This window comes from Manis javanica, chromosome 8 (genome assembly GCF_040802235.1).
Source record: "Manis javanica isolate MJ-LG chromosome 8, MJ_LKY, whole genome shotgun sequence".
Taxonomy (NCBI): Eukaryota; Metazoa; Chordata; class Mammalia; order Pholidota; family Manidae; genus Manis; species Manis javanica.
The window spans coordinates 113401236-113428430 of record NC_133163.1 but is presented as its reverse complement, the minus strand read 5'-3'; the positions used below and the strand labels follow the sequence as shown (position 1 = coordinate 113428430).

Here is a 27195-nt window from a genome sequence, read left to right as displayed (position 1 = left end):
GAACATAGAGTGCTCCATGACCTGGGGATGGGGCTGCACCTCTCCTGGAGGAACCCGCTCTTGCCAAGTCTTTTCCTTCGGGCTCTCTGTCAGCTTTTAACTGGGTGGGTTTCAACTGAGGAGGGGCTGATGCCTCTGGCAGCAGCAGGGCCTCCATCCCCACCTGTTTGTCATACTTCCGTCCCTCCTTCATTTCTGCGGCTGACGGCTCCACTACATCCTTCACCTGCCCTACAGCACCTTGCAGCCTGCACTCGCCGGCTGCCACTTCTCAGGCTACCATTACATTCTTTACCATTTCCACAGCACCTCACAGTGACGCCTTTTCAGTCACCATCAAGTTTTTTCCCTCCTCTAAAGCACCTTGCAGCTCACATTCTCATACTGCCCCTTTCACCTGCCTCCTACAAGAGGATGTCTTTCTCCTTTATGACCTTTCTCAGTAATGTGAGAAAAAAACACCCCACAATTACCACAGCCTCATGGGCACTCTCTTTCTTTAAGGAATTCCCTATTTTGCTGAGGGCCAACTTTACTGCCTCAGGTGTTGCCTCCATTTCGTCCCAGTCCTCTAGGATGCAAGTCACCACAGACCACATGTCCACTGGGGGAGACTTGAATGTCTCCCCACTCATAGGGGCAGCCCGCTGAAACACTCCTCCCATAAGAGCAGCCTGTTCTGTTCTTTGGTCTACAATGAATCCTGCTGACGTCACCATTTGTCTTACCAATGGGTTTCAGCCCCAGACAAGTTCACTATGGATTCATTGAGACTGAGGAATGACAGTGTAACGTTCCTGGGATGAAAGGGTTATTACCCAACTTTATTCCCACGGTTGCAGGTCAATCACTAGAATCCTGTCCACTCAGAGAAGTCTGCATGCAGCAAGCCAGTCTCTGCCTCTGGGCCTCTCTGCCTCTGCAGCCGTCTCAGTCACTGTCCACAGCACTGCCACCACTCCAGTCCCTGCTCTCCTACAGCCTTGTAACTGTGCAGCCATGCAGCAGCGCTGCCATGTCACTGGGTGGAGCTCTTTATAGGGAGTCAATAACAACGTATTACCCACACGTGTGTAGTGAACAAGCTGACTAGGGCCAGGTGAGAATCCTGGCCATGGGAACCTTGGCCAGCACATTTCTTTCTTGGTGAAATGTCTGTTGAAGTCCTTTGCCCTCTTTTTTAAAGAGTGTTTTCACTTTATTTGTTTAGAATTGATCAGATTTCATATTTTAAATAAATATTAATTTAATGTATCTACCTCAGGCTGCCATGTTTCCTAAGAGATTACTGCTCAGATTCATAGAATGGTTCCTTCTCTCCCTATACTTATTTATATAAAAACACTGTGGTAGGATATACATAACATAAATTTTACCATTGCCTCGCTGGAGGGGGATTTCAGCTCTGGGCAAGTTCACTCTGGATTTGGTGAGACTGAATAACAATCACAGAACATTGTGTGTGAAAGGGTTTATACCAAGCTTTATTCTCACTGTGGCAGGTCAAGTGCTAGAATCATTTCTGCATCTGGAAAGTCTGCAATCCATCTCCGTCTCTTCCTGTGGGCAGAGCTCTTCATAGAGCAACACAGACAATAATGGCGCATTGCCAATGCAATGTGTGTAAGCATGCATCTATGCAGTAGGCCAGTTACATCATTGTGCTTTGTGTTGTGGGCAAGTAGATTAGGCTCAGGTGAGGATACTGGCCATAGTAACTTTCATTTTCCCTACAGCCGTTTTAAGCATTTGTAAGTGTGTGATTCTGAATCATTATATATGTTCACATTGTTGTGGGACCATTATCACTATCTCCAGACTTTTTCTTCTTTGCCAACTGAAGTACTGTTGAACATGGGTGTACAAATATCTTGTTTGAGTTCCTGCTTTCACTTTTAGGTGTATATACCCAGAAGTGTAATTGCTGGACCATATGGTAATTCTATGTTTCATTCTTTTGAGGAATCAGCCACACTGTTTTCTACAGCTGCTGCATCATTTTACATTTCCATCAGCACTGTACAAACCTTCCAACTTCTCCACATCCTTGCCAGCACTTTCCATTTTTTGATAGCCATGTTAGTAAGTGTGAAGTGGTATCTTGGGGTTTTGCTTTTCATTTCCCTATTTACTAGTGATGTTGAGCATCTTTTCATGTGTTTTTTTGCCATTTGTACATCTTTTAATAGTTTTAGAGTTTCAGCTCTCATATTTATGTCTTTGATTAATTTTGAGTTACACAGTGTGATGTTAAGATCCAACTTCATTCTTTTGCATGTGGGTATCCAGTTGTCCCAGTACCATTTGTTGAAGAGATTATTCTTTCCCCACTGAGTGGTCTTGGCATTCTTGTTGAAAATCAGTTGGTCATATGTATGGGTTTATTTGTGGACTCTTCTATTCTGCTGATCTGTATGTCTATCTTTATGCCAGTATTAAACTGTTTTGATTACTGTAGCTTTGTGGTAATTTTGAAATCAGGAAGTGTGAGCCCTTCAATTTTTTTTTTCTCAAGATTTTCTAAGATTGTGTTTTGGCTGTTTGTTGCCACTTGCAATTGCATGTGAGTTTTTCATTTTTTTAAGAGGTTGCCATATTGTTTTCATTATACATTTACAACTAATCTTAAATCCACTGTCAAATAACACCATACTGCTTCATGGTTTGTGCAGGTGCTTTATAACAGGATTCCCAGTCCTGCTTCCTGTCTGTTATAATATGTCTGTGATTCATTTCACTTATCCATAAACTGTAATGATCTAAAGCATTGTTGCTATTATTATGAGCCAATAGTAATCTATTAGGTCAATTAAGAAAAAGAAAAGATTTCATTTTACCTTCATTTATCCTTCTCTACTGCTAGATTAAAATTTTTTACTTCTGCCATCTTTCTTCTCTCTGAAGAACTTCTTGTGGGATTTCTTGCAAGGTAGACCTACTGGTGACAGCATCTCTCTGTTCTTGTTTATCTGAAAAAGTCTTATTTATCCTTCACTGTTGAAGGATCATTTCACTAGATACGTAATTCTGGGTTGGTGTTTTTTTCTTTCATCATTTAAATATTTCATCCTACTGTCTCCTTGCTCTTAGAGTTTGTGAAAAGAAATAATATCTACAGCAATGGAGTTATGCTTCTGGGCTTTTGCTTCCAGTAAGCTCTGATGCTCACTAGCTTCCTTTCTCTCCAGTTTTCAGGGCAGCGATTTACCCTGTGACCTCAATTGTCTGATGAACCTAAGAAGAGTTCTTGTTCTTCAGTTTTCTCATTTGAGGACAGGAATGCCAGCTTCCATCCTGTTTACATGTTGGAGCAGAAGCTGGTAATTTCTACATGCATTTTAGGAACAGATTTTCCATTTCTGCAGAAAAGCCCATTGGAATTTTCACAGGGATTGCATGAAATCTGTAGGTTGCTTTGAGTTGGATTACTGTTTTAACAATATTAAGTTTTTAATCCATGGACAACAGGATATATTTCCACTTATTTTGGTGTTCTTTCATTTCTTTCAACATTTTTTTCCAGTTTTCAGGGTACAGTTCTTAACACCTCCTTAGATAACTTTATTCCTGAGTTTACTGTTCTTTTTGATGCTATAGTAAATGGAATGGTTTTCTTCATTTTTAGATTATTCATTGCTAGTGTGTAGAAATATAACTGATTTTTGTGCTGATTTTTTTTAGCATCTCTAATTTTTGTGTGGTATGCTTTAGGTTTTCCATATATGCAATCATGTCATCTGTAAATAGAGATCATTTTACTCTCAGCTTTCCAATTTGGGTGGCTTTTCTTTCTTTCCTTTTTTTTTTCCAAATTACTCTGGCTAATACTTCCAGTACAGTATTGAAGAGAAGTGGTGAATGAGAGCATCCTGGTCTTGTTCCTGATCTTAGGGGAAAGCTTTAAGTCTTTTGCTATTGAGTATGTTAGTTGTGGGTTTTCATAAAATCCCTTTATCATGTTGAAAAAGTTGTTTTCTATTTCTAGTTTGAGTGTTTTTTATTATGAAAGGGTATTGGATTTTATCAGATGCTTTTTTTCGCATCAGTAGAGATGATCATATGGTTTTTCTCCTTCTGTTAATTGATTGATTTTTGTAGTTCACCCGCCTAGGATAAATCTCAGATTACACATTCTCTTAATGTGCAATCCTCTTAATGTGCTGTTGGACTAGGTTTGCTAGTATTTTGTTGAGAATTTTTGCATCTGTATTTGTAAGGAATGTTGGCCTATAATTTTCTTTTTTTGCATTGTTTTTACCAGGTTTTGATATAAAGATACCTGGCTTCACAGAATAAGTTAGGAAGTATTCCATCCTCTTCTGGATTTGGGGACCATTTGAGAGTGTTAATTATTCTTTAATGTTTGGTGGAATTTACCCATGAAGTCATGTGGTCTTAGGCTTTTCTTTTGGGGAAGTTTTTAAATATTGATTCAATTTCTTTACTTGTAGGCCTGTTCATATTTTCTATTTCTTCTGGAATCAGTTGTGGTACTTTGTATGTTTATAGGACCACAGACTTTTCATCTAGCTTGTCTGATTTGTTGGTGTATAATTGATCACAATAGTCTCTTATAATTCTTTTTATTTTTACGACACAGAGAACAGTCCCCATTTTCATCTCTGAATTTGGTGATTTGAGTTGTCCTTTTTTTCTTGGTTAGTTTAACTAAAACTTTGTCCATTTTGTTGATGTTTGCAGAGATCCAGCTTTTGATTTTGATGATTTTTTCTGTTGTTCTTTATTCTCTGTTTTATCTCCATTCTGTAATCTTTATTATTTCCTTGCTTTTATTAACATTGCATTTAACCTGGTCTTTTTCTAGTTCTTCAAGGTGTAAATTTAGGATATTGATTTAGGATCTATCTTCTTGTTTAGTGAACACATTTATACCTATAAATTTACCTCTTAGCACTGCTTTTTCTGTATGACACAAGTATTGATATGTTGTGTTATCATTTTCATTTTTCTCAAGATATTTTCTCTGTGGTTTCTTCCTCAAACCATTGGTTTAAGAATATGTTGTTCAATATTTACATATCTGTGAATTTTCCAGTTTGTCTCCTATTAATTTCTATTTTCTTCTGTTATAAAATCTACTTTGTATAACTTGTCTTTTAAAATTTATTGAGTCTTGTTTTGTGGCCTAACATGTTATCTCCCCTGGAGAATGTTCCATGTGCACTTGAGAAAAGTATGTACTTTGTTGTTTGTTGAATGGAGTGTTCTATATAATGTCTATAAGTCTAATTGCCTTGTAGTAGTCTGCAAATACTTTCTTTCCTTATTCCTGATCTTCTGTCTGGTTGTCCTGTCCATTAATGAAAGTGGAAGGTTGAAGTCTCTGCTACTGTAGAACTACCAATTTCTCCTTTCAGTTCTGTCAGTTTTTGCTTCATATATTTTATGAGTCTGTTATTAGGTCTGCTTATGTTTATAATTGCTGTCTTCTTGATGGATTGACCCTTTTATCACTGTATCAATTTGTCCATAATAGTTTTTGTCTTAAACTCTATTTTGTCTAATGTTAATATAGCCACCCTATTTCTCTTCTGGTTCCAAGTTGCGTGGATTATATTTCTTCATCATTTTACTTTTAATCTGTTGTCTCTTTAGATATAAATTAAGTGTCTTATAGACAGCAGCATTGATTTGATTTTTTTTTTTTTATTCACACGCTCCCCCTTTCACAGAGATATTGGGGCAGAGCCCTGCCTCTGTGTGAGATCTGGGAATGCAGAATAGTTTTGTCTTCTAGAACACATGCTACGAAGGCAGGTATAATGTGGTATCTGTTGCTCCTGGGAATCCAGCCAGCTCCCTTGCTAGAGTATCTGAATTCCCTACTGCTTCCTTTGTTCTTTTTTTTTTAATTAATTAATTTTTTTATTGAAGTATCAGTGATAAACACTCTTATGAAGGTTTCACAAGGTAAACCATGTAGTTATTACATTCACACTTATTATCAAGTCCCCCCCAATACCTGATTGCAGTCACTGTCCATCAGTGTAGTAAGATGACACAGAGTCCCTATTTGTCTTCTCTGAGCTACACTGTCTACCCCATGACCCCCCACAATCCATGTACACCAATCATGATATCCCACAGTCCCCTCCTCCCTCTTCTCTCACCCACTGTCCGCCACCCCTCCCCTTTGGTAACCACTACATCCTTCTTGGAGTCTGTGAGTTTGCTGCTGTTTTGTTCCTTCAGTTTTGCTTTGTTGTTATACTCCACAAATGAGGGAAATCATTTGGTATTTGTCTTTCTCTGCCTGACTTATTTCACTGAACATAATACCCTCTAGCTCCATCCATGTTGTTGCAAATGGTAGGATTTGTTTCTTTCTTATGGCTGAGTAGTATTCCATTGTGTATATGTACCACCTCTTTATCTACTCATCTACTGATGGACACTTAGGTTGCTTCATATCTTGGCTATTGTAAATAGTGCTGTGATAAACGTAGGGGTGCATATATCTTTTTGAATCTGACAAGTTGTTTTCCTTGGGTAAATTCCTAGGAATGCAATTCATGGGTCAAATGGTATTTCTATTTTTAGTTTTTGAGGAACCTCCGTATAGCTTTCCATAATGGTTCAACTAGTTTACATTCCCACCAGCAGTGTAGGAGGGTTCCCTTTTCTCCACATCCTCACCAGCATTTGTTGTTCCTAGACTTTTCTATGTTGGCCCTTCTAACTGGTGTGAGGTGATATCTCATTGTGGTTTTAATTTGCATTTCTCTGATGATTAGCGATGTGGAGCATCTTTTCATGTGCCTGTTGGCCATCTGAATTTCTTCTTTGTAGAAGTGTCTGTTCATATCCTCTGCCCATTTTGTATCGGGTTATTTGCTTTTTGTTTGTTGAGGTGAGTGAGTTCTTTATATATTTTGGATGTCAACCCCTTATCGGATATGTCATTTATGAATATATTCTCCCATATGTAGGATGCCTTTTTGTTCTACTGATAGTGTCCTTTGCTGTACAGGAGCTTTTTAGTTTGATATAGTCCCACTTGTTCATTTTTGCTTTTGTTTTCTTTGCCTGTGGAGATATGTTCATGAAGAAGTTGCTCATGTTTATATTCAAGAGAGTTTTGCCTATGTTTTCTTCTAAGAGTTTTATGGTTTCATGACTTACATCCAGGTCTTTGATCCATTTCAAATTTACTTTTGTGTATGGGGTTAGACAGTAAGCCAGTTTCATTCTCTTGCATGTAGCTGTCCAGTTTTCCAACACAAGTTTTTGAAGAGGCTGTCATTTCCCCATTGTATGTCCATGGCTCCTTTATCATATATTAATTGACCGTATGTGCTTGGGTTTATATCTGGGCTCTCTATTCTGTTCTGTTGGTCTATGGGTCTGTTCTTGTGCCAGTACCAAATTGTCTTGATTACTGTGGCTTTGTAGTAGAGCTTGAAGTCAGGGAGCGTAATCCTCCCCACTTTATTCTTCCTTCTCAGGATTGCTTTGGCTGTTCGGGGTCTTTTGTGGTTCCATATGAATTTTAGAACTATTTTCTCTAGTTCATTGAAGAATGCTGATGGTGTTTTGATAGAGATTGCACTGAGTCTGTAGATTGCTTTAGGCAGGATGGCCATTTTGACCATATTAATTCTTCCTATCCATGAGCATGGATGTGTTTCCATTTATTGTTACCTTCTTTAATTTCTCTCATGAGTGTCTTGTAGTTTTCAGAGTATAAGTCTTTCACATCCTTGGTTAGGTTTATTCCTAGGTATTTTATTCTTTTTGATGCAATTGTGAATGTTACTGTTTTTCTGATTTCTCTTTCTGCTAGTTCATCATTAGTATATAGGAATGCAGCTGATTTCTGTGTAATGATTTTCTACCCTTCGACTTTGCTGAATTCAGTTATTCTGGTAGTTTTGGGGTGGATTCTTTAGGGTTTTTAAAAATGTACAATATCATGTCATCTGCAAACAGGGACCATTTAACTTCTTCCTAACCAATCTGGATGCTTTTTATTTCTTTGTGCTTGTCTAATTGCCATGACTAGGACCTACATTACTATGCTGAATAAAAGTGGGGAGAGTGGGCATCCTTATCTTGTTCCCAATATTAAATGAAAAGCTTTCAGCTATACACTGTTAAGTATTATGTTCGCTGTGGGGTTGTCATATATGGCCTTTGTTATGTTGAGGTACTTGCGCTGTATACCCATTCTGTTGAGAGTTTTAAACATTAATGGGTGTTGAATTTTGTTGAATGCTTTTCCAGCATCTATGGAGATGATCATGTGATTTTTGTCCTTTTTGTTGATGTGGTGGATGATGTTGATGGACTTTCGAATATTGTACCGTCCTTGCATCCCTGGAATAAATCCTACTTGATCATGATGGATGATCTTTTTGATGTATTTTTGAATTCAGTTTGCTAATATTTTGTTCAGTATTTTTGCATCTGTGTTCATCAGGGATATTGGTCTGTAGTTTTGTTTTTTTGTGGTGCCTTTGCCTGGTTTTGGTATTAGAGTGATTCTGTCCTTATAGAATGAGTTTGGAAGTATTCCCTTTTCTTCTACTCTTTGGAAAACTTTAAGGAGGATGGGCATTAGGTCTTCACTAAATGTTTGATAAAATTCAGCAGTGAAGCCATCTGGTACAGGGATTTTGTTTTTAGGTATTTTTTGATTACCAGTACAATTTCGTTGCTAGTAATTGGTCTGTTCAGATTTTCTGTTTCTTTCTGGGTCAGCCTTGGGAGGTTGTATTTTTATAGAAAGTTGTCCATTTCTTCTAGGTTATCCAGTTTGTTAGCATATAATTTTTCACAGTATTCTGTAATAATTCTTTGTATTTCTGTGGTGTCTGTAGTGATTTTTTCCTTTCTCTTTTCTGATTCTGCTTATGTATGTAGACTCTCTTTTTTTCTTGATAAGTCTGGCTAGGGGTTTATCTATTTTGTTTATTTTCTCAAAGAACCAACTCCTGTCTTCATTGATTCTTTCTATTGTTTTATTCTTCTTGATTTTATTTCCTTCTGCTCTAATCTTTATTATGTTCCTCCTTCTGACTTTGGGCCTCATTCTTTTTTTTGTTGTCATTTGTCTCCATATATTGCTTGATCTCTGTTTTTATTTGGTTATTGATCCATTGGTTATTTAGAAGCATGTTATGAAGCCTCCATGTGTTTGTGGGCGTTTTTATTTTCTTTAAATAATATATTTCTAGTTTCCTACCTTTGTGGTATGAGAAGCTGGTTGGTACAATTTCAATCTTTTTTAATTTACTGAGGCTCCTTTTGTGGCCTAGTATATGATCTGTTCTTGAAAATGTTCCATGTGCACTTGAGAAGAATGTGTATACTGCTACTTTTGGGTGCAGAGTTCTGTAGATGTCTGTTAGGTCTATCTGTTCTAAAGTGTTGTACAGTGCCTCTGTCTCCTTACTTATTTTCTGTCTGGTAGATCTGTCCTTTAGAGTGAGTGGAGTGTTACAGTCTCCTAGAATGAATGCATTGGATTCTATTTGCCCTTTTAATTCTGTTAGTATTTGTTTCATATATGTAGGTGCTCCTGTGTTGGGTGTATAGATATTTATAATGGTTATATCCTTTTGTTGGATTGACCCCTTTATCATTATGTAATGTCCTACTCTGTCTCTTGTGACTTTCTTTGTTTTGAAGTCTGTTTTGTCAGATAGAAGTACTGTAACTCCTGCTTTTTTATCCATAGTAGGTGCATGAAATATCTTTTTCCATCCCTTCACTTTTAGTCTGTGCATGTATTTGGGTTTGAAGTGAGTCTTTTGTAGGCAGCATATAAATGGGTCTTGTTTTTTTAATCCATTCAGTGACTTTATGTCTTTTGATTGGTGCATTCATATCATTTACATTTAGGGTGATTATGGATAGGTATGTACTTATTGCCATTGGAAGCTTTAGGTTCATGGTTACCAAAGTTTCAAGGATAACTACCTTACTATCTAAGAGTCTAACATAACTTACTTAGTATGCTAATAAAAAAACAATCCAAAGGTTCTTTTTTTTTCCCTTCTCTTTTTTCTTCCACCTCCATTCTTTATATATTAGGTATCATATTCTGTACTCTTTGTCTGTCCCTTGACTGACTTTGGGGTTAGTTTATTTAATTTTGCATTTGCTTAGTAATTAACTGTTCTACTTTCTTTACTGTGGTTTTATTACCTCTGGTGACAACTATTTAGCCTTAGGAATACTTCCATCTATAGCAGTCCCTCCAAAATAGACTGTAGAGTTGGTTTGTGGGAGGTAAATTCTCTCAACTTTTGCTTATCTGGAAATTGTTTAATCCCTCCTTCAAATTTAAATGATAGTTTGCCAGACAGACCATTCTTGGTTCAAGGCCCTTCTGTTTCAGTGCAGTAAATATATCATGCCACTTACTTCTGGCCTGTAAGGTTTCTGCTGAGAAGTCTGATGATAGCCTGGTGGGTTTTCCTTTATATGTGATCTTTTTTCTCTCTCTAGCTGCTTTTAATAGTCTGTCCTTATCCTTGATCCTTGTTGCCATTTTAATTATTATGTGTCTTGGTGTTGTCTTCCTGGGTCCCTTGTGTTGGGAGATCTGTGCACCTCCATGGCCTAAGAGACTATCTCCTTCCCCAGATTGGGGAAGTTTTCAGCAATTACCTCCTCAAAGACACTTTGTATCCCTTTTTCTCTCTCTTCTTCTTCTCGTACCCCTATAATATGAATATTTTTCCATTTGGATTGGTCACACCGTTCTCTCAATATTCTTTCATTCCTAGAGATCCTTTTTTCTCTCTGTGCCTCAGCTTCTTTCTATTCCTCTTCTCTAATTTCTATTTTATTTATTATCTCTTCCACCATATCTAATGTTCTTTTAAAACCCTTCATTGTGTTCCTTAATGATTGGATATCCACCCTAAATTCATTCCCGAGTTCTTGAATATTTTTCTGTACCTCCAGGAGAATGTTTATGATTTTTATTTTGAACTCTCTTTCAGGAAGATTGGTGAGTTCAATTTCATTTCGCCCTTTTTCTGGGGTTTGTGAGATTTTGGTCTGTACCAGGTTCCTTTGATGTTTCATATTTGTACATGGTGCCTTCTAGTGCCCAGAAGCTCTACTCTCTGGAGCTGCTCAGTCCCTGGAGCAATGTCGGGGGTCGCAGGGAACCGGTACTGGTGGCTGGGGGAAGGAAAGAGCTGTTTCCTGCTTTCCTATGCCTGTCTCCACTGCCAGAACCAGTGGGCCGAACACAGAGGTGTAAGCATCTACGCTTTGTGTTTGTAGCTGCTGTAGGCAGGGCTTCCCTCTGGCTGGCCTGATTTCAGGGCAGGGACTGCCAGTGTACGAGCTAGGTATGGGCTGGCCAGGAGGAAGGCACAGCAGGCTGTGTATCACAGTGAGGGGCCTTGGAGCAGCATAGCCAGCCAGGGGGATGGAGTACCTGAAGATCATGAAAGTTCCCAACCTGCTGGGCAGAGTGTACCTGGACAATTTTGTCAGTCCTTGCCCCTTTACCAGCCCTCTCACTGTTAGGAAGTCTCTCAGGCTGCCTGTCCAAAGCAGCCAGATATGGATCCCTGTTTCCCACAAGTAGCTGGAGTCTCAGTCTCTCTAGATATTCTGCCTGTCTTAGTTTTCTAACCCCACTGATCACCAGAGCACCATGCAATGTAGGTTCGTACTCCCAAAGCAGTTCTCCAGGGTTGGGTGTTCAGCAGTCCCAGGCCTTCACCCCCCTCCCCGCTCCATTTCTCTTCCTCCCACCAGTGAGTTGGAGTTGGGGAAGGGCTTGGGTCCCCTTGGGTCACGGCTTCGGTATGTTACCCTGTTCTGTGAGATCTGTTCTTTTCTCCAGGTGTATGCAGTCTGGTGCAGTCCTCTTTCCTGTTGCTCTTTCAGGATTAGTTGTATTAATTATACTTTTGTATTATACATGGTTTTAGGGGGAGGTCTTTGTGTCACCTCTCATGCCACCATCTTTAATCCTCTCTTGGCAATGAGAGTTTTTATCCCTAACTTCTCCTCCTTTCCTGTGAAACCATTGCCTAGAACAACTGAAATCCATAGATTATCTGGCCTCTCCTGTTCTTTTAATGATTTTCATTGGGATAATTCTTCTTCCAAATAGGTATTTGGCAGTCCCATATTTTCTGGTTGCATTTGCCACAAAGCAGTGTCTAGTTCAGGAGTCAAAGGATCCAATCCCATCCCATAATCAGAACTCTTCACTTGGTATGGAGTTAAGGTTTCTGCGCTCTGGCAGCCGAAGCCTGCAGTGGGCCTCAGGCTGCATCTGGGGAAGGGCTTGTTGACTCACCTCTTTCCACACTGAGCTTATCCACTTCTCCTTCCCACTGTGCTGGCTACCCTTTCAAACACCTACTGGGAAAGGCCTTCTTTAATTCTGTTGTGCCCTTGCACCCTGTCCTCTAGGACCTGGTCTGTGTTCACACCTGATTCTTTCTCTTGCAGATGCTGTTATAAAGTTTTTGAAAGTTGCCCAACCACTATCAGAGTTATCACTGGAATCTCTAGCCCTGACCATTTGAATCCAGTTGTTTGTTTGCTTTTCCCCCAGCAAGTTAGACTTTTGTCATCCTGTCAGCTTCTCTTTGCTGGTCTCTTGCCCTTTTAAGTGGCCACATAATTTGTAGACCTCCATGTACTGACTTCCCTCAGTGTAGAACTCACTGAAGATAGAGGGCCCCTCACTGAAAAAGTACTAAGAATTTCAAGCCAGTTACTGCAGACATTGAACCCATCAGAGATTCCTTCTGAGTACAGGTTCCATGTGACTGAACACATCCCAGGTCCATGACGCTGGCTGTGCAGATGGCTCTTGTGAATAAGACGTAAACAAGGCAAGGATGTGGCTTTCAACACTTCCATTCAATATAGTAATGGAAATTTTAGCCAGAGAAATAGGCAAGAAGAAGAAATAAAAATCATCCAAATGGGAAAGCAAAGAGTAAAATTATTTGTGTTCACAAATTATATGATCTTATAGATTATAAAATCTTAAAGATTACACACAGACACACACACACAGATATACGCATACAGACATGCTAGAACTAATAAATTCAGCAAAGTAGCAGAATATCAAATCAACCACAAAAATCAGTTGCATTTCTAAACACTAACCATAAAGCAATCTGAAAAGGAAATGAGGAAAATTCATTTACAATAGCTTCAAAAAGAACAAAATACTTAGGAATTAATGGAGGAGGTGAATAACTTATACAATGAAAACTACAAAACATTGCTGAAAGAAATTAAAGAAGGCATAAATAAATGGAAGACATCTCATGTTCATAAATTCTGTTAAGATGCCAATATTGCCCAAAGAGATATACCTTCAGTGCAGTCTCTGCCAAAATCCCAATGATTTGTTTTTGAGAAATACAAAAATCCATCCTAAAATTTATAAGGAATCTCAAGGGACAGTGGATAGCCAAAATAATCTTGAGAAATCTTCAACACAGTTGAAGGACTTATACTTCCTGATGTCAACACTTACTACAAAGCTATGGCAATGAAAACAGTGTGGTACTGGCATAAAGACATCCATATAAAGCAATGGATCAGAAGAGAGAACCCAGAAATCTGTGAATATATACACAAATAATTTTCATCAGAATATCAAGATCATTCAATGGGGAATGGCCAGTCTTTTCAACAAATGATGCCTGGAAGTTGTACCATTATCTAACATGATATACAAAAATTAAAGTGTATCAGAGACCTGAACATAAAAGTTAAAACTGTAAAACTCTTAGAATAAAATGTACTAAAAAGCTTCAATGCATTGGATTTTGCAATGATTCCTTGACTATTATACCAAAGGCACAGGTAGCAAAAGAAAAAGGAGAGAAATTGGACCTCAGGAAATTTTAAAATTTCATCATCAAAGACACTGTTAATAGAATAAAAGACAACCCACAGAATGGAAAAAAAAGTGCAAATCATATGTCTGAAAAAGGATTAATACCTAGAATATATGGAGAATCCTAAAACTCAACAACAGAAAAGCAAATAACCTAATTCAAAAATGGATGAAAGACTTTAAAAGACTCTTTTTAAAGAAGATATACAAATGACCAATAAGCACATGAAAAGATTTGCTCAACATCACTTGTTTTTAGGGAAATGCAAATCAAAACCACAAAAAGATGCCACCTCACATCCATTAAGATGGCTACTATATAAAAAATACTAACAGAAGATCCAAGTGCTGACAAGGATGTGGAGAAATTAGAAATCTTATGCACTCTTGGTGGGAATGCAAAATGGTGTAACTGCTGTGGAAAACAATATGACAGATCCTTAAAATTAAAAATAGAATTACCATATAATCTAGCAATTCCACTTTTGGTCATATGTCCAAAATAATTGAAAGCAGGGCCTTGAAGAGTATTTGTACACCCATGTTCACAGTAGCATTGTTTACAGTAGCTAAAATGTGCAAACAACTTAAGTATCTATTGATGGATGAATAGATATGCAAATGTGGTATATCCATAATAAGGAATATTATTTAGCCTTAAGGATGGACATTTTGACAAATGCTACAACATGGATGAACTTTGAGAGCATTATGCTAAGTGAAGTAAACCAGTCACAAAATGATAAAAGTGGTATGATTCCAGTTATATAAGGCACCTAGAATTGCTAGGGGCTAGAGAGGAGAGAGAATAGAGAATTATTGTTTATTGGGCATAGTGTTTCAGTTTTTCAAGATCAAAAGAATTCTGAAAATCTTGGTGAAGAAAATGTTCTGATGGTGTAGGTGGCTGCACAAGAATGTACTTAATACCACTGAATTGTGCATTTAAAAATGGCTGCTAGCATATTTTATGTTATGTGTATTTTACTATAATAAAAAATGTTTTGCTTTTTATAGCTGAATTTCTATGATTCTGTGAGTTCTACCTTCCAGTACTAGTTATCTATGTAAACTAAAGTAAATCACATAACTTCTCTGGGATTCAATTGTCCTGGATTTTTTTCTAGTTCCAAAATCCTACACATTTTGGAAGCTGAAGGATGATAAAGGTGTATTGCTTTCTTTCTGAATAATCAATGTCTTGAGTAGAAGAGGCTCCAGACAATACATATTCTTTCTACAGAGAATGTAGTAAAATTTGGATTCACATTGAAGCCTAATATAAATTCATGAGAAATTGATTTTTCAGGATATATTTTAGATAAATGCAATTTCAAAAACTTAGATTTTAGAGAGGATAACAGGGTAGCTGAGTTGAAGCCATGTTTCAATTAATAGATGGGAATGAGCAAGGCAGTACTTTAGTGTACACACATCTGAATGAACACAGGTTCTGAATTTAAAGGGACCCAAGGTAATACGGATCACTCTTCTGCCTTGAAATTGTGTGGTTCTCTGTGATGTCTCGAGAGATGAAAAAGTCAACGTACTTAATTTTTTCTTAAAAAATAGAATGAAAGGAATTTTCAAGTTTCTAAAAAAGTATTTCGATGTCATGCACAACATTTCTTATACTTATCCACAGAACTTAAAATAATTATAATGTATTACTAGAACTCCAGTAGATACTTATGAATATCATGGGCTTTGGATGAAAGAAAATATTTGCATTAAAATATTTTTACAGGAGCATGGAATCCAATAATAAAAACCAGGGAAAATCATTCTAATTTTAGAAGAAAAATTAACACTACTGTTCCCTACAACCTCACAGTTAACGTCTGGTGGAATTCTATAACCATCCATATGATTCACTTGCTGTATATGTGGGGGATGTGAGAGAGGACATTTTCCGAATTAAAAAAAAACCTCTCTTCTTTCTCTGTACCCCAGCTCCTGGCAGCCACCATTCTATTCTGTTTCTATGAGTTCAACTTTCTTCTTTTTCTTTTTTTAGAGTCCATGGGCACATGAGATATGCAATATTTGCCTGAGTTTGGCTTATTTCACTTATCACAGTGCCCTCCAGGTTCATGCATGTTGTTTCAAATGGCAGGATTTTCTTTCTTTAATAAGGCTGAATAATATTCTATGTATATACCATGTTTGCTTGATCCATTCAGCTATTGGCTGACATTTAGGTTTTGTTTCCATATCTTAGCTATTGTGAATACCATGCAATGAACATGGGAGTTCAGCTAATCTATTTCAAATAATGATTTTATTTCCTTTGGATATGTAGCCAGAAGTCAGTTTGCTGGATTATATGGTAGTTCTAGTATTTTTTGAAGAATCTCCATACTGTTTTCCATAATGGCTGTGTCAATTTATCTTCCCATCAACAGTGCACAAGTGTTCTATTTCCTCCACATCCCCACCAGTGCTTTTGATGTTTTGCTAATAGCCATCCTAACAGGTATGAAGTTTTTGATTTACAGTGCCCTGATAATTTGTGTTGTTCAACATCTTTTCATATATCTGTTGGCCATTTATGTCTTTTTTGAAGAAATGTCTATTCAGGTCCTTTGCCCATTTTTAAATTTAGAAAAATTTCTGGATATTAACTCTTTATCATATATATGTTTTGCAAAAGTAATTCCATTCTGTAGGTTACCATTTCATTTGGTTGATTGTTTCCCTTTCTGTGCACATTTTTGAGTTTGGTGTAGTCCCAATTGTTTATTTTTGCTTTTGCTGTCTGTGCTTTTAGTGTCTGAAGGAACTATGAAAAGAATAAACAAAACTCAGTTTGTAGAATGAAGGAAATAAATAACAAGTAGCAGAAATAAATGAAATAAGAGATTAGAAAGACAAAAGAAAAGATACGCAAAACTAACAGACCTTTAGCTAGACTAAGAAGAGAAAAGACTAGAATAAAATCAGAAATGAAAGACAGAACATTAAAACTATGTGATACCATAGAAACATAAATGATCAAAGGGTCTACTATGAATAATTATATACCAACAAATTGGATAACTTAGAAGAAATGGATAAATTCCTAAACACATACAATCTACCACGACTAAATCATGAAAAAATGGAAAATCTGAATAGATCAATAAAAAGTAAGGAGATTGTATCAGTAATTAGAACTTTCACAATGAAGAAAAGCCTAGGATCTGATGGCTTCACTGGCAAATGCTACCAACCATTTAAATTTAAAGAATTAATATCAACTTAAACTCTTATAAAATTGAGGAGGACAGGACACTTCTCATTTTACAAGGTCAATGTTACCTTGATACCAAAGTCAGAAAAGGACACTACAAGAAAAGAAAATTATAGGCCACTATCCCTGCTGAACATAGATGCAAAAATCCTTGATAAAATACTAGCAAACCAAATTCAACAGCACATTAAAGGGATCATACACCATGATCAAATGGAATTTATTCCAGGGATAGAAGGATGAGTCAACATATGCCAATCAATAAATATGATATACCGCATTAACAAAATGAAGGATAAATCATATGATCAACTCAATTGATGCAGAAAAAGTATTTAATGGAATTCAGCATCCTTTCATGACATTTGCAGCAAATTAGGTATGAAAGAAATGTGCCTCAACATAATAAAGGCCAATATGACAAGCCCACAGCTAACATTATATTCAAGGGTGACGAGCTGAAAGATTTTCTTTAAAAATCGGTAACAAGATGAATGTGCCCACTTTCACCACATTTATTCAACATAGTACTGGAAGTCCTAGCCAGAGCAGTCAGGCAAGAAAAAGAAATAAAGGAATCTAAATCATAAATCAGAACAGTAGAAGTAATATTGTCTTTATTTGTAGGTGACAAAACCCAAAAAATGTCACCAAAAAACTGTTAAACTAAATTCAGTAAAGTTGCATTATACAAAATCAATATATAAAAACCAATTGCATTTTTATGCACTAACAATGAACTATCTGAGAAAGAAATTTTAGAAACAGTCCCATTTATAATAGCATCCAAAAGAATAAACTATTTAGGAATATATTTAACCACGGAGGAGAGAGACCTATACACTGAAGACTAAAACACCAATGAAAGAACTTGAAGAAGACACAGTTAAATGGAAGTAAACTCATGTTTATGGGTTAGAGAATTAATACCCAAAACAATGTACAGATTCTGTGCAATCTCTATTCAAAATTCCAATGACATTTTTTACAGAAAAAGAAAGAAACAATCCTGAAATTCATATGGAGCCACCTCAAGCAATCTGAGCAAGAAGAACAAAGGTGGAGGCATCACACATCCTGATTTCAAGCAGTTATAAAGCTGTAATAATCAAAACCATAAGTTATTGGCATAAAAACACACACAGATCAGTGAAACAGAATAGAGGACTCAGAATTAAACCCATACATATATGTTCAACTAATTTTTGACAAAGGCCCTAAGAATGCATAGTGAATAAAATAGTATCACCAATAACTAATGTTGGGAAAACTGGGATCCACATGCCAGAGAATGAAATCGGACCCTTATCTTACACCATACACAAAAATAATCTCAAAATGGATCACCTCAAAAGACTTAGATATAACACCTGAAATCATAAAGCTTGTAGAAGAAAACTTAGGGGAAAGCTCCTTGCCATTGGTCTCTTTAGAGAGAATTAAGAGTGAAGAAGAAATGTAGAAGATTCCTCTATAATCTAGGTGTCACTAGGAGCCTCCACACTCTTGAATTCTAGCTAAGATTACCTTTTGTTCTTTTCCTATATCTGCAAATCTTTTCTCCTAATTACCTCTCCATTAAATAAGTTAGGGTTGTTTATTTCTAATCCAACATTCATTCAAACTTGAGGCATGACTGCTGCTTTTCTCCCAAAATTCAATTGTAAGAGTCAACAAAAGGCAACTTGTAGGGTCAAATATCTACAACTGTGTGTGGTAGATTTTACTGTTGACTGAAGTAAGTGCGTGGGAGCATACACAGCAGTGCTACTTAGAAAATAATTTAAAATTGAATATTGGCTTCCTGGTGTCCAGAAATTCTTTTGTCCTGTCTACCAACTTGGTTCTCAGTGTTTCATCTTGTTATTCAGCTTTCTCTCCTGCTCTTTTCTTCCCAGATGTGACAAAAATTCCTTGTATTTTATTATTATAAAGAGCATTTGCGCTCTAGCACTTATCCTTTCCCACAGTTCGCACTTTGCATAACTCAATATTTATTAATGTGCTTTGCTAAAAAAAGGTTCATATATTCCAAGTGTCACTTTTTCTTTTTCCCCCGTCCCCAGTTAGTTTCTATAGGAGCAGGGAGAGAAATGTAGTTATTACCCCAGATGTAAGAATTATGACTTTATCTTAGTAGACAGGAGGGTACAGTTGGTTTGGGCTTAATTAACAACTGGAACAAAATCTCCATTATGTTAGTGTCCCAGCATAAAGAGTTGGGTAATGCTAGTTTACTAGAAGGGCTACTGAAAAAAGACTCAAGAGACCAGGTTCTTATCCTGATTCTGTCACTAGCAAGTTATATGATTTGGGGGATAATTAAGTATCTTACTGGGCCTGAATGAACGAACAGTCTTTAAATTCCCTGTCAATCCTACAACTCAACGATTTGTCTGAGAGTTTCTCTGGTGTGTAATTCTATAAATGCAGCTATGGCTGGGATTCCCTCCTTTACAGGTGGGTGAACATACCACCAGTACGGACTGTGTACCAACCTCTCCTTGGTCAGCTATCCGGTCAACGTCTGCTGTCAAAAAGGAATAGAGGTTTTTACAGATGAAGCTTTGGAGCCAGACTCAGGCACCGATCCTGGTTCTTTGAACTCATGACTTCCGTTTATTTGGTTTCTGAATTGGCTTCCTTGTTTCTAAACTGGCATAATAGTATGTACCTTGGAAGACTCTGAGCATTTAATATAATAATGCAAGTGAAACACCCTTACTGATGTGTCTGGCACATAGTAAGTTCTCAATAAATGGAATTGATGGTCATTAACACCATGTTTGTTATAAAGGGGCTTGATAAGTGTCATGGCAAACTGTTTCTGGGTCTGCTGAGACATCTTAGTGTGTGTGGTCAAACGAACTCAGCTTATTTTTTTGGTTGTTTGCTTCTTTTTATTTTATTTTTTTATTTTGGTATCATTAATCTACAATTAAATGAAGAACAAACAGTATGTTTACTAGGCTCCCCCCTTCACCAAGTCCCCCCCACATACCCCTTCACAGTCACTGTCCATCTGTGTAGTAAGATGCTATAAAATCACTACTTGTCTTCTCTGTGTTGCACAGCCCTCCCCGTGTCTCCCATGCACTATACATGCTAATCGTAGTGCCGTCTTTCTTTTTCCCCACCCTTATCCCTCCCTTCCCACCCATCTTCCCCAGTCCCTTTCCCTTTGGTAACTGTTAGTCCATTCTTGGGTTCTGTGATTCTGCTGCTGTTTTGTTCCTTCAGATTTCCTTTGTTCTTATACTCCACATATGAGTGAAATCATTTGGTACTTGTCTTTCTCTGCCTGACTTATTTCACTGAGCATAATACCCTCTAGCTCCATCCATGTTGTTGCAAATGATAGGATCTGTTTTTTTTCTTATGGCTGAGTAATATTCCATTGTGTCTATGTACCTCATCTTCTTTATCCATTCATCTACTGATGGACACTTAGGTTGCTTCCATATTTTGGCTATTGTAAATAGTGCTGTGATAAACATAGGGGTGCATCTGTCTTTTTGAAACTGGAGTGCTGCATTCTTAGGGTAAATTCCTAGAAGTGGAATTCTTGGGTCAAATGGTATTTCTCTTTTGAGCATTCTGAGGAACCTCCATACTGCTTTCCACAATGGTTGAACTAGTTTACATTCCCACCAGCAGTGTAGGAGGGTTCCTCTTTCTCCACAACCTCGCCAACATTTTTTGTTGTTTCTCTTTTTGATGATGGCCATCCTTACTGGTGTGAGGTGATATCTCATTATGGTTTTAATTTGCATTTCTCTGATGACTAGCGATGTGGACCATCTTTTCATGTGCCTGTGGGTCATCTTGAATTCTTCTTTAGAGAACTGTCTATTTAGCTCCTCTGCCCATTATTTAATTGGATTATTTGCTTTTTGTTTGTTGAGGTGTGTGAGCTCTTTATAAATTTTGGATGTCAATCCTTTATCGGATCTGTAATTTATGAATATATTCTCTGATACTGTAGGATACCTTTTTGTTGTATTGATGGTGTCCTTTGCTGTACAGAAGCTTTTTAGCTTGATATACTCCCACTTCTTCATTTTTGCCTTTGTTTCGCTTGCTGGGGAGATATGTTTATGAAGAAGTCACTCATGTTTATGTCCATGAGATTTTTGCCTATGTTATTTTCTAAGAGTTTTATGGTTTCATGACTTACATCCAGGTCTTTGATCCATTTCGAATTTACTTTTGTGTATGGCGTTAGACAGTGATCCAGTTTCATTCTCTTACATGTAGCTGTCCAGTTTTGCCAGCACCATCTGTTGAAGAGATTGTCATTTCCCCATTGTATGTCCATGGCTCCTTTATCATATATTAATTGACCATATATGTTTGGGTTAATATCTGGAGTCTCTGTTCTGTTCCACTGGTCTGTGTCGCTGTTCTTGTTCCCGTACTGAATTGTCTTCATTACTGTGGCTTTGTAATAGAGCTTGAAGTTGGGGAGCGAGATCCCTGCCACTTTATTGTTTCTTCTCAGGATTGCTTTGGCTATTTGGGGTCTTTGGTGTTTCCATATGAATTTTTGAACTATTTGTTCCAGTTCGTTGAAGAATGTTGTTGGTAATTTGATAGGGATTGCATCGAATCTGTATACTGATGTGGGCAGATGGCCGTTTTGACTATATTAATTCTTCCTAGCCAGGAGCATGGGATGAGTTTCCATTTGTTAGTGACCTTTTAATTTCTCTTAAAAGTGTCTTGTAGTTTTCAGGGTATAGGTCTTTCACTTCCTTGGTTAAGTTTATTCCTAGGTATTTTATTCTTTTGGTGCCATTTTGAATGGAATTGTTTTCCTGATTTCTCTTTCTATTAGTTCATTGTTAGTGTATAGGAAAGCCACAGATTTCTGTGTGTTAATTTTGTATCCTGCAACTTTGCTGTATTCTGATATCAGTTCTAGTATTTTTGGAGTGGAGTCTTTAGGGTTTTTTATGTACAATATCATGTCATCTGCAAATAGTGACAGTTTGACTTCTTCTTTACCAATCTGGATTCCTTGTGTTTCTTTGTTTTCTCTGATTGCCGTGTCTGGGACCTCCAGTACCACGTTGAATAACAGTGGGGAGAGTGGGCATCCCTGTCTTGTTCCCGATCTCAGAGGAAAAGCTTTCAGCCTCTCGCTGTTCAATATTATGTTGGCTGTGGGTGTATCATATATGGTCTTTATTATGTTGAAGTACCTGCCCTCTATACCCATTCTGTTGAGAGTTTTTATCATGAATGGATGTTGAATTTTGTTAAATGCTTTTTCAGCACCTATGGAGATGATCATGTGGTTTTTGTCCTCCTTTTTGTTGATGTGGTGGATGATGTTGGTGGATTTTCACATGTTGTACCATCCTTGCATCCCTGGGATGAATCCCACTTGCTCATGGTGTGTGATCCTTTTGATGTGTTTTTGAACTCGGTTTGCTAATATTTTGTTGAGTATTTTTGCATCTACATTCATCAGGGATATTGGTCTGTAATTTTCTTTTTTGGTGGGGTCTTTGCCTGGTTTTGGTATTAGGGTAATGTTGGGTTCTTAGAATGAGTTTGGGAGTATTCCCTCCTATTCTATTTTTTTGAAAACTTTTAGGAGAATGGGAATTATATCTTCTCTGTGTGTCTGATAAAATTCTGAGGTAAATCCATCTGGCCCGCGGGTTTTTTTCTTAGGTAGTGTTTTGATTACTGTTTCAGTTTCTTTGCTGATAATTGATTTGTTTAGATTTTGTGTTTCTTCCTTGGTCAGTCTTGGAAGGCTGTATTTTTCTAGGTCGTTGTCCATTTCTGTACAGCAAATAGCAACATACATCCTTTTTCTGTCTCCATGAATCTTAAATTTATTTATTTATAAAACTTAACATAAATAGCACTGTGGAGTGATATCTCTTTTTGGAATTTATTAAACTGTGGAATTCTGCACCATGGTGGGCATACGTATAAGGGCAGAGACTGTGTGAGGAAATCCTTCCACTTAGAACGCATATTCTGAAGGAATTAGGCAGATGATCATTGTAGGTAGTGACTCAGCACCTGGGGTAGGAGACTTTATCATCCGTGCTCTTGATGTTCAAACCCAGATCTGGCCGATGACCCTGTGAAAAATGGGACAGTTTTGCTGTTACCACAGACCTGCCCCCATCTGGTTGGCAGTTTGCAGGGGTACAGTATATACCTATGGTAAAGAAACAGCTTCTGAGGAGAGCCTGCATTTGCCATGGAACAGTGCCCTCCGCTGTTTCTGAGGGAGCCATTCAGCCATAGTCAAATCATGAGGGAAGAGTGCACTGCTCAGAGACAAAGCAAGCTGCTCCTTGTTTGCAATGGTCAAGATACTGGGAAGCCAACTCCTGGCACCTGCAGCCAGTCCCCACTGTAAATATTCAGCAGGAGAATCAAGACAGCCCAGCCACAGCAGCTGACCTCCCCTACATCTGTTCCCAGGCTCTAATCCCACACTGCATGTGAATGCTCTTTTTCTATTTTTCGCTGCAAATACAGAAGAGCCTCCATTAGTTTTGCTCCTTAGCAGAAGGAATTTTTACAACATTGATTTTAACCATTGAGGTTGGCCTTTAGAATAACTTCTACTTCTCAGTATTATAAAATTAAAGGAAGCACAGTCAATGGCTGCAGTGAAGTAGTCATGTAGAAGAGAACAGCAGTTCACTGTCGGATCAGCCTTGTTTCCTTTCTTGCTTTTTTCCTTCCTTCCTTCCTCCCTTCCCTGCTCCCCCCTCCATCATCATCATCTTTTTAATGAAACCATGTAAAGTTGCCAGAATGTCCGTCTACGGGAATAATGTCACATAGAGGAAAATGGTTTTTTTGCTGACTCAATTTACATTCTGGGAACAACTGTTTTTGCTGGTTCTCCCCACTCTCTGAATTCTTATTCTCAGTTTTGTATTCTGGGTGTGACCCTGAATGATATAGTCAACATTTACCTTTACTTTAACCAACAACAAGGGCAGTTATGGACCTCAAGATGTTATTAGGGATATGTGTCCTTCCTAATAACTTTTGAACTGTTTTCTCAGCATTATTTCACTTAGCTAGAGCAGAGAAAACATAGTGATGAACAATAAACGATGCATGAAAGGAAAAATTTTTTTGTTTCCTTCAGTGATCTGAAATCAAAATGTGTAACAATACTTTTTCTTTCATAATTCTAAGTCTCCAATTCATGAGGGCAGAGGAGTGGATTTCTTGCTCTATCATGTGGCAGGACAGTGGTACATGGGAGCTGGCCATACCTTATCCTCCCCTTGTGCCAAGAACGAAATCTGGTTTAATGAAGCACCTACTAAGGCCACACCTACTGGGCAGAAACTGCCAGATTCTACAGGACCCTAGAAGGCCTCTGCCACTCAGTGTGGGAATAAGCCACGCGAGCAGTGCTGCTCTTTGAGGTGGTGGAGGGTGTTTCCATTTAGGGTGCCAGGTAAAAACTCAGTGACTTGTACGGTCAGACAATGCTTATTTGCACATTACTCTAGTAATTGCCAGGAGAAAAGGATTTTGTTTTCTCTGAGGCCTGAGGTGAAGAAAGAATTTACTCATTCTTGGCAATTTACCAGACTAAGAAAGTTGCTTAATTTTTTTTTTCCATTTGGTTCCTTCTGTTTGAAATATTTATCTGTGGTCCAAGCTGCCTTTAAGCCTTTCATTAAAGGATGACTTTGCTGACACATGATCAGCCTATTATGGGACAGGGATAGGCAATTGACCTCAGCCAATACAGACTCTTTGGTATTTCCTGCTGTAGCTATTGGAAAAGAGTGATTGTGCTGAAGTTGCTAATCTGGTAGTATAGGATTTAGGTTATTGGCAGAAGATTGCCACTTAAAGGAGCAATGCCCATTCAGGGAAAGGAGGGAGAGAGATGAAGCCCTGAGGACACTGGTGAAACTTCTGGATTCAGCCATGCCTGAAACCTCATATTTTTAGTTCCATAGGCAATATCTTTTTTTTAATTTTGCTGTAATTTGGAAGTTAGTTTAAGTTAAGGTCACTTGCCGCTGTAGAGTTCTAATTATCAGTAGTGAGCCATCTGCATTGCAGAGGTCCAGTCTCTTACATTTTTAAGATTAACTAGAAGTATTGATGGACTCTAACTTTGTTTAGCATCGGTGACATTATTCTGAAAATGGTCTACTTTGTTTACTATTTCATACTATTTAGCTTATCCTATAGCCACTGAAATCTATTGACAGAGCTGTTGACTGGGCAAGGTTGATCTTGGAAAGGCAACATGGGAGGAAAGGTAATCCGTAGGCAAACCTCAAGGGAAAAACTGAAGAAAACATCTTCCCTCTACAAGTTCCACCATCTCCTAGTGCACACAGTCACGTACCACTTGCCTTCTTTTTCCAAGGATGTTTGGGGGTTAGTGGGGCAACAAGTCCTCAGTCCGAAGTGTGAGGGACGCAGAGAGGAAGCTCCTTAGCCTCCACAAGGTGCTCCTGCTCAGTATCCTGGGTAGTATGTCGATGAGGAGATCTGGATTTATGAAGCTTATGTGGAAAAACAGGTAGCCCAGCAGTGTGATGAAAAATAGGGTTATGAAAAAGAGAAATAGAAAAATCCTGAAAAGAGAAAGCCAAGAAACTGTTAGCCAGATGTTAGACAACCAGGAACAGACCAGTAAGTCATACCTAAATGCACACCTGGTTCCTTCTTGATATTCAAATGTCTCCCACTAAATCTTGTCTCCGTTCCCAGCAACCCCTTGTAAATGTGGTCCTTCCCTAGTGCTGGCTTGCTAGTTACTGTCTTCCATCACTGTGTTTTATTTTCTTTTAGTATTTATCATTATCTGAAATTATCTTGTGAAGTAGTCACACTGATTTATACCCCACTAGCAGAGTATACATTTCTGTGGGTCTACACCCTCTCCAACACTTACCGTCAGATTTTTAAAGTTTCACTAATCAAATGGGTGTAAAGTAATTTCTCATTATGGACTTGATTTGTATTTCCCTGAGGAACAGTGATGCTGAATATCTGTGCATAGGTTTATTGGTCTTCTGTGTTCCTTTTGCCCATTTATCTACTAGGTTGTTTGAGCTTTTCTTACTAAATGGTAAAAATTCTTTATATGTTCTTGATATGAATCCTTTTCCATGTGTACTTTGAGTAACTTCCCTCTACTTTCTAAGTTAACAATTGAAAAGTTAACAATTTTTAATCAAGGCTAGTTTATCAACCTTTCCTTTAGTTAGAATCAATCCTTTTTATGTCGTGTTAAAAATCCATGCCCTATACCAAGGTCTGAAAGATACTTGTATCTTCATTGAGAGTTTGTAGCATTTAAAAAATATGTTCACAAATTCTTTGATACTCCTCTCATTATGAGATTTCCCTTCATTGGGATGTGGACTGGACTTAATGGCTCATTTCTAAAGAATACAATATTGTGGAAGTGACGTGACAGTGTGTGACTTCCTAGACTAGGTACTAAAGACACTACAGCTTCTTCCTTATTCTCAGGAGAAAACCAGCTGTCATATTGGGAGGCTTCACAACCAGCCCTGTGGAGACGTCCATGTGATGAGGAACTGAGAGATCTCTGCCAAAATCCAGCAAAAAAGCCAGTGTGAAATAGGTCCTGTAGCACCAGCCAAGCCTTCTAATTACTGTAACTTTGGCCAACATCTTATCTGTAGCCTCACAACAGACCCTGAGCTAGAAGTACCCAGCTAAATGACTCCAAGATTCCTGACTCACAGAAACTATGGGATGATGGATGTTTATTACTTGAAACTAGTAAGTTTTTGGGTAATTTGTTAGGTGGGAATAGATAACTCATGCTGAATTTTAAAGATTCCTTTCTTTCTTTTTGTGGACATTTAAGTCTTTAACACATTGGGCTTGCTTTCTATATATGCTGAATGTTAGTGATCTGATACCATTTTTTGTCTTATTTGGATAACGTTTGTCCCTACCATATTTTTGAACAATTCTTCCTTTCCCCTATGACATATAATTATTGTTACATATCAAAGGTCTAAATGTGCACTGTTTCTAAGCTTTTTTTTCGTTCCATTTCATTGTTCAGTTTTCCTAGTCTGGTCCCAATAGCACACTA

At 37.8% G+C, this 27195-nt stretch overlaps 2 protein-coding genes across 8 annotated transcripts in view; one reads left to right on the top strand and one right to left on the bottom strand.

Annotated features, from left to right (window-relative positions):
• CSNK1G1 (casein kinase 1 gamma 1) overlaps positions 1–27195 on the top strand; it is a 304324-nt gene that overhangs the window by 13603 nt on the left and 263526 nt on the right. The gene's annotated exons all lie outside the window — the stretch shown is intronic.
• The window catches only part of LOC140843184 (transmembrane and coiled-coil domain-containing protein 5A-like), a 36227-nt gene continuing 13996 nt past the window's right edge, over positions 4965–27195 (bottom strand). For 2 of the 4 annotated variants that reach the window (XM_073211977.1, XM_073211974.1), the window contains exon 12: positions 4965–25693. In XM_073211977.1, the coding sequence (XP_073068078.1) occupies positions 25495–25693 (199 nt within the window). In that variant the 3' untranslated portion in view covers positions 4965–25494. The remainder of the gene's footprint in view (positions 25694–27195) is intronic. The other 2 variants (XM_073211975.1, XM_073211976.1) reach the window with 2 other exon arrangements.